Source organism: Centropristis striata, chromosome 7, assembly GCF_030273125.1.
Source record: "Centropristis striata isolate RG_2023a ecotype Rhode Island chromosome 7, C.striata_1.0, whole genome shotgun sequence".
Classification (NCBI taxonomy): Eukaryota; Metazoa; Chordata; class Actinopteri; order Perciformes; family Serranidae; genus Centropristis; species Centropristis striata.
In genome coordinates this window covers 30,065,797-30,073,973 of record NC_081523.1, presented here as the reverse complement: position 1 = coordinate 30,073,973, position 8,177 = coordinate 30,065,797, and the positions used below count along the sequence as shown (strand labels likewise).

Here is an 8,177-nt window from a genome sequence, read left to right as displayed (position 1 = left end):
TTTTATTTTCACAGACAGGCCGGAGACATCGCAGTTTGTCCTTACAATATGGTATCTTGTTTAGGCTGGACATACGCCTGTTACAACAACACACACACACACACACACGTACATACACACACACACACACACATTGTATATCACAACCTTCGAAGAGACTTGAACAGCTGTTGGTATGTCCATGTTCATATGTAACTGGCCAATAGGATTCAGTTTGCGCGTAAGTCCAACTTCTGTAAAAGAATGAAAATGTGAATCATTATAGAAATTGATTGTGACTGGGATCCTGTGAGAGCTGTGTCAGCTCTGCATTGCATATAAACATAAAGGCCAGCATTGAGGCCAGTCTTTTTCTCCAGTGAACCTCAGAGACCTTTACACTAGTGCGACAAAAATGTTCACTAGTAAACATGCATGCGATATGTATGACAAATGCAGCACTCCAGCAGTTAACTAGTGGGGTCAAACGATACCTCAAATTAGTTAACTAGTAAGCATTTTAGCCTTGACTACTTAACTAGGGAGAGAAAGTGTGTTAAACTAGTTAACTGGAAAGGTCAAAACATCCCCAACAAATAAGCTGTGTAATTCTGTATTGGTAACATCCAATCAGAACACTTATCAGTTTAAATGAAACAAATGGCTTCTGAATCATCGACACAGTGAAGGGAACAGAGACGACAGTCCAACAATCGCACACAAATTAATGGGCATTCTGGCCTGTATTAACTAGCGAACATTTTGAGCTTCACTAGTTAACTAGTAAGGCCAAAATAGACCCAAACTAGTTAACTAGTCAGAATTTTTTGCCTTAACTAGTTAACATGTAAACTGTAACATGCTTACATGAGTCATTTAATGAATTTACAGTTCTGCTAGCTGTTTCCTGTGTTATCTGGGGTAGAAGTAAAGTTTAAAAAAAGTTTAAAAAACAACAACAACAACAACAACAACAACATGCAAAACGAAACATTTTATCTTGAAGGCTTGAAGGTTTCCATTTGTTCACAAGAACTATTTTGCAAAAATAAATAAAAATATGTCCATATTTGTTCAGTTGGTACTGCAGTCTATCTCTGTAGTTTTGGTTAATTTGTGTGCATTACTATTTAAAAAAAATAAAGGACGGCGGGATAAGAAGGAAGAAAGCAAATAGGGAAAGCTCAAGGGCAAAATGAAGAAAGAAAAGGAAAAAAATAAGAGTAACCTAAAAAGAAATAAGAAGTGAATACATTGATTTATATGAAAAGCTGAATAGGTCTTATTTTAATGTTTTAAACCTATGGCTATATTATGCTGCTTTTCCAGTTTGTTACTCCTGCTGTGTGTCTGAATATACCTGTATTCACCCTCTGTCTGAAACGCTCTGTTTTAGCACCTGTGTCTTTATCCCCCCCTCTCAAAAAGCATGTCTGATCTGAGTGGCTTGCAAGAAAATGATGGTGCCCCTAGTTCTTCAGTCCTGGGTGGAGATACTGAGATGGGTACTCTACTCTACTCTGACTACAAGAAGAAGCAGTTGTGTGACATCAAACAACAAAGGCAGCACCCATGAAAGCTCACGTTATAAATGGTTAAACTAAAAGGCAACATAAAGTATATTTGCCTGACACATTACATTTGAGTTGTGCACCTGGAAGGTTCTGAGGTCAGAAGTCAGAAATTTCAACTGAAAAATTCCATTTGTGGATTGGCACTCAAGATAAAAAAAATGTATGTGCACAAGCACTGAAAGAGTGAGTCTTTCATAATATGCTGCTGCCCATAAAGTTTGAAAAAATTTGTTTTCAGACACAATCCTCAATTTATTCCTATTACAATGCACCAGTGATCACTATCAAGAGATTGAAGAATAAAGTTTTAAGAAGATTTACACTTTATCTGTCAAAAATAAATCACATTGTCACAATCATTTCATGGTTCAAAATTTTAACTAAATTTTCAGAAAAATAAAAGCTATCTCACTCTAACTCACTCTAAAAACTAATTAAAACTAACTGAATTTGAAAACAAAAACTAATGAAAAATCCAAAACTATTATAACCTTGCTGCTGGGAACCTGAATTTGAGGTGATGGCGTTGGACATTTGGCAATTCACCAAATTAATTCTCTCTGTATAGCAAATGTAGAATTGATTAAGATATTTGTTTTTTCCCCATTCCTTTTCACATCAGATTGATTTAGTGTAACTGAACACTTGGTATATTGACCTAATGTTCAATATCATCTCAGATTTTCACATTTTATGATTTAATAAACAGTTGCTTATTAATCAAGTAATTGTATTCTGATTCTGCGTTATGGAAATAAAGAGCTGCCACAATGAGCACAAAAAATATATTTCTCACAGATTTATGAAGCAGCCGTTTTCCATGAAATGTATTATATGTTGTCAATTAATGTGATCATTATAAGGGATAGAGATAGATTATTGCAACTATATCAGTAATCTTGTAAATGTCAGCCAGTAAGTATAAAGGAATTGCAGTTACAGAAATTATCTGAGGTAATTTTGAAGCACCGTCCACATGACATAGTTAATCTTTGCACAGTAAAAGATCCAGTTAAGTGTGTATCTTGGGGACAATGAAAAAAAAAAATTAACCTAACAGATCTGTATTAGAATTATTTAAGTTATGTAATGTGTAAACAGCAACAAAAACAGCCAATATGCTGTTGTTCGATTTTTTTTTAAAGATAAACTCATCATATGAGAAAAAAATTGGAATTTCAAAAACTTCTAATTGCTGAAGGTTGAGACTATATTGCATTGGTTGTTACATTTGACTTGAAAACCGAGGCTGAGTTTGTGTGCCCTCTTCTACCATAAGTGAGTATTGGTTTATAATCATGTTCTTCCCTAACCTGAAGTTTTAGTTACCTAAATATACCTCCACTTATACCGTACAGTTGGCTGATCAGAAAGCTTCCATGGTAATTTAGTTATGCACAGACAACCCACCTACTTTGAAAGGAAGACTTCATTAGCTGGATGCGATCCATTCAGTAAAATTTGCATTTCTACACAATATAATACAGTTTGGGGCTACACTGCGGTGTAGTGGTTAGCGCTCTTGCCTCACAGCTAGAGGGTTGCCGGATCCACTCTGACCTGCGGCTCTTCTGTGTGGAGTTTGCATGTTCTCCCCCGTGTCAGCGTGGTTCTCACGGCTTCCTCCCACAGACCAAAAACATGCAGTTAGGTTTAATTGTTGACTCTAAATTTACCCCTCGGTGTGAATGAGAGTGATTGTCTGTCTCTATGTCTCGTTTTACAAATTATGGTCCCTTTTAGAGTAGAATAGATGATAATGCAGTGGATACTTTAGGGCGTAATGAGTAAAAAAATTTCAATACGCTGTAGGAAAAAAATAGAAAATGAGCTAAGTTGTCACTCATCTTGCAATAGAAAAGCATGGTGGAATTAGCAAGGTAGGTAGCAAAGTAGAGGGTGAGAGTGCACTAATTATTTTCTCATGTGTTGGCTGATATTCAGTAAAACACAGCCATCGAGACTATTGCCTCCAAAGGCGGTACTGTCAGCAGCATGGATGTCCCCGTAGAAGACGTGGAAGGAACCTCATTCGTTGCAGAAAATAAGCTCTGCGTTTTGTTCAGCAGGATAATCTTCTCAAATGAACACCACTTTTATGATGTTTGAAGCGTTAATGCAGCCGACAGAGGGGGGCTACACAGATGCTGTGTGTTAAAGAGGAGTTTCTGCATGACCTTTTCCTTTATTAAAACAATTAAATAGCTTTGATGACAAGCTCCCCCAGGTGCTATGACAACGTTTGTGAAATATGATCTCCTATACTACATATATCATGTACTCTATCTGTAATTTCCTCCTGATGACCCCTCGGTCTCTGCACGGGTCTCTGACTGCCTCTCAGACATAGCCACTTGGATGAAGGCACATCACCTCCAGCTGAATCTTTCAAAAACTGAACTGCTGGTCCTCCCTGCTAAACCTACAATACACCATGATATCAACATCAAAATTGACTCCCTGTGTCTCGCCCCCATTAGGGTGGTGAGAAACTTAGGTGTGATGATTAATGACCAACTCACCTTTTCCAGTCATGTCGCCTCTGTGTGGAGTTTGCATGTTTTCCCTTTGTCCCCCGAGGTTCCCCTTACAGGGGCCTCCCACAAAAACATCCAATGATCCTGGTTGCTACAGTGCCTCCCTCTGGTCGGTCAGGGCGCCTGATGGAACTCCCCGTCAGGTGACAAGAAGCGGTCTGCTAACTGCTCATGTCTCGGAGGAAGCATGAGTCCAGTTCAGGGCTCTCCCCAGATTGAAAGAGACGAGGTGGCGCCCAGGATCATGATATAGGCAATTGGGTGATAAATAAATGGGTTACAAAATCGTGGGATAAAATAAAAAATAAAACAAATGTCACTCAACTCTTGACACAAGCTGACGTCATCTCAAAACTTGATTACTGCAATGTCCTCCTGACGGGCCTCCCAGACTGCACAGTAAAACCGCTTCAGATGATCCAGAACGCGGCGGCGCTCCTGGTCTACAACCAGCCAAAAAGGTCACATGTCACACCGCTGCTCATTGAGCTCCACTGGCTACCTGTTGCAGCCCGCATCAAATTCAAATCTCTCATGCTGGCCTACAAAGTTGTCTCCGGTACTGCTCCTACCTACCTGAACGCCCTGATTCAGACATATGCTACCTCACGACCGTTGCGCTCTTCCAATGAACGGCGCCTGGCTCTGCCCCCTGTTGGTCCAAGGCAATCCAGACTCTTTGAATTTCTTGTTCCCCGCTGGTGGAACGCTCTACCAGTTCCAACCAGAGCAGGGACGTCCCTCTCTACCTTTAAAAAACTCCTGAAGACCCAGCTCGTCAGAGAGCATCATCTCTCCTAGCACCACACGATAATTCTACTCTTTAAAGAATTGTCACTAGCACTTATTAATGCACTAATGGCTCTTACTGCACTATACCTTGATTGTTTGCTTTTTCCTTCCTGTAAGTCGCTTTGGACAAAAGCGTCTGCTAAATGACTAAATGTAAATGTATATCAAGAGGAATGCGAGGCCTGTCAGGCACTAAGACTCACTAATCTGATGTATACAGCACAGATACAGCCTACAGACAGATTAATCCATTGTCAAGTTTGGAAATGCTGTCTGTTATGTAGCGGTAATTGTAATTTCACTTATCTCTAACTGGGGATCTTCATAATAATTGAACAATTAAAAGCAATGCAAAAACAAGATAAAACACAAGTTTCAACTTCTGCAGTATCTTTAAGTTGTCTTGTCATGTCTCTAAACCAGTGGTTAAATATTTTAAGAGTGATAGTAACAAAAGTGTACAAATAGCCTATTACAAGTCATGAATTAGTAAGTAAAAACGTATATTAATCAGCGGTGGGATGTAACTAAGTACATTTACTCAAGTTCCGTACTCAAGTAACATTTTGAGGTACTTGAGTATTTCCATTTATGTAACTTTATACTTCTACTCCACTACATTTGAGAGGCAAATATTATACTTTTTACTGCACTACATTTAGCTGCCAGCTTTAGTTACTTTTTGTGTCGATATTTAACCTGAAAAACATGATACATTTAAAGTGATGAGACTTTTTTTTAATTTTCTTTTAAACCTCATAACAGTATATTAAGTAGTTAAAATGAGTCCTATCTGCTTACATAATTGCATCAATAATAAATAAATAAATAAATAAATAAATAAATAAATAATATATTTGGAATATATAAAACATTCTGCATAACAACTACTTTTACTTTTGATACTTTAAGTACATTTTGATACTGATACTTTTGTACATTCACCAGTAAGTTTTGAATGCAGGATAAAATGTGGTATAAATTTAAAATGTGGACAAAAAATAGACATTGTCACTTTACTGGAGCTGTATATATATGAAGGCGCGTACTGGGCGTAAAGTGTGAATTTATGTAAAATTATCCAGCACTGATTACACGCAGTGCTGGATGATTGTACATATTTGTTGCAGAGGCTCTTATTGTAAGGTAGTCTACACTGTAAAAAATACACATAGATTTTACGGTGAAAACCCGCTACACCACGACAGTAAAAGATGTAAAATGATAAATGGGTTAATTCAGTTTCAGTAACAATGAATCACTGTAAATGTATATATCAGCCAAAACAATATTTTTTACATTTTGATGCTGATACTTTTGTACATTCACCAATAAGTTTTTGAATGCAGGACAAAATGTGGTATAAATATAAAATGTGGACAAAAAACAGACATTGTCACTTTACTGGAGCTGTATGAAGGCGCGTACTAGGCGTAAAGTGTGAATTTTTGTAAAATTATCCAGCACTGATTACACGCAGTGCTGGATGATTGTACATAAATCCACTCTTTATAGACGAACAGAGCTGGTATTTGTTGCAGAGGCTCTTACTGTAAGGTAGTCTACACTGTAAAAAATATATGTAGATTTTACGGTGAAAAACCGCTACACGACAGTAAAAGACGTAAAATGATAAATAGGTTAATTCAGTTTCAGTAACAATGAATCACTGTAAATATATCAGCCAAAACAGTATTTTTTACATTTTCTTTTTGAAAAATACATTACTCCACTGTAAAATACACTGTAATAATGTAATATATATACAAGCATCACTGGAATTTTTGCATTTATTTTTTGTAAAAATACTTTTTCTCACTGTTAAATGTACTAAACATCATATCTCTAACAAAAATATACTTGATGGTAAAATCTTTAATTTATGCAGCATTCATAAAGTATTTTCTTGTCAATTATATGGCAGAACAGCGTTTCTTTTGATGGAAAAACGTTTTATTTATACGGTAAAATATGTAATAAAATGGCAATCTTAAACGTGAAATCAACAGTGCTAATATGTTTTTACCGTAATATTTAAAAAAAAGAAGTTCTGCCGTATTTACTAGGGTAAAGTTCTGGCAACCACAGCTGTCGTTTTTTTTAACCGTAAAAACAACAGTTAGTTTTTTTTACAGTGTACTATCTTGTCCACCCGCCGTGCGCCCAGTAGGGGGAAAGGTGTTGACGCCGCCTCTCTGCAGCCAATCGACGCCATCTATTTGGAATGATGTCAACCAACTCCTTCTAACTTCAGGAAGCTGGAAGTTTCACACTCCCGTGCTAGGACTGTGTCTTTAACAGGTTGAATTCCGGAGTTTTTGGACAAAAACAAACAACGGGGGGAATATTGTTGTTATATTTGTTAGTTAAAGTAAGTGTGTTTGTAGATACATTTTGTGAAAGTCTGAAGGAAGGACGAGAAGGACAAAGTCGTCACACATCACTGACTAAAGATGTCAGCCCCGAGCCTGTTGGTTAATTACTGCACCGAACTCCATGATGACCAAGCGCATAAAGTGAGTACTGGTGTAAAAACGCTCGCCTCTGCTTGTTTTGGGGTCGTTTGGTCTATCATGGCGGCACACTGGGAATGTGTTGCCCTTCTGTGTGAAAGTAAAAACGAGTCCAGCAGGAAGTCCGACTCCTAGCATGTGAGTTAACGCTTTGAACGCTGGAGGTCTCCCCGTCACGTCTTGCACAGTCTAACCCAGGGGTCTCAAACTCAAATTACCTGGGGACCGCTGGAGGCAGTATCAAAATGACCAAAAAAATACACAAAATGACCCAAAAAGGACACAAAATGACAGAAATAGACACAAAATTATTTTTAAAAAAGACACAAAATGACCCAAAAAAGACACAAAATGACAGAAAAAGACACAAAATGACAGAAAAAAACCTAAATTACTTAAAATAGAAACAAAATGACCAAAAAAAGACACAAAATGACAGAAAAAAACCTAAATTACTTAAAATAGAAACAAAATGACCAAAAAAAGACACAATTATTTAAAAAAGATACAAAATGACCAAAAAAGACACAGAATTATTAAAAAAAGACACAAAATTATTAAAAAAAACACACAATTATAAAAAAAAAGACACAAAATTACCAAAAAAAAGTCATTAAAAGGACCTTCCACACACAACACGGTAAAGTGCTATTCATATTAAACTCACATTAAACTTTCATATCAAGGTGGGGGCCACAAAATATCGTCAAGAGGGCCGCAATTGGCCCGCGGGCCGCAAGTTTGAGACCCATGGTCTAACCCATACGAACCCAGACCTAGTT

The 8,177-nt window shown here is 37.3% G+C and overlaps 1 protein-coding gene across 1 annotated transcript in view; it reads left to right on the top strand.

The window, feature by feature from the left end:
* The first annotated feature begins 7,111 nt into the window (after positions 1-7,111).
* hk2 (hexokinase 2) overlaps positions 7,112-8,177 on the top strand; it is a 37,217-nt gene continuing 36,151 nt past the window's right edge. The window contains exon 1 of the mRNA XM_059336500.1: positions 7,112-7,398. Within this exon, the coding sequence (XP_059192483.1) occupies positions 7,336-7,398 (63 nt within the window). The 5' untranslated portion in view covers positions 7,112-7,335. The remainder of the gene's footprint in view (positions 7,399-8,177) is intronic.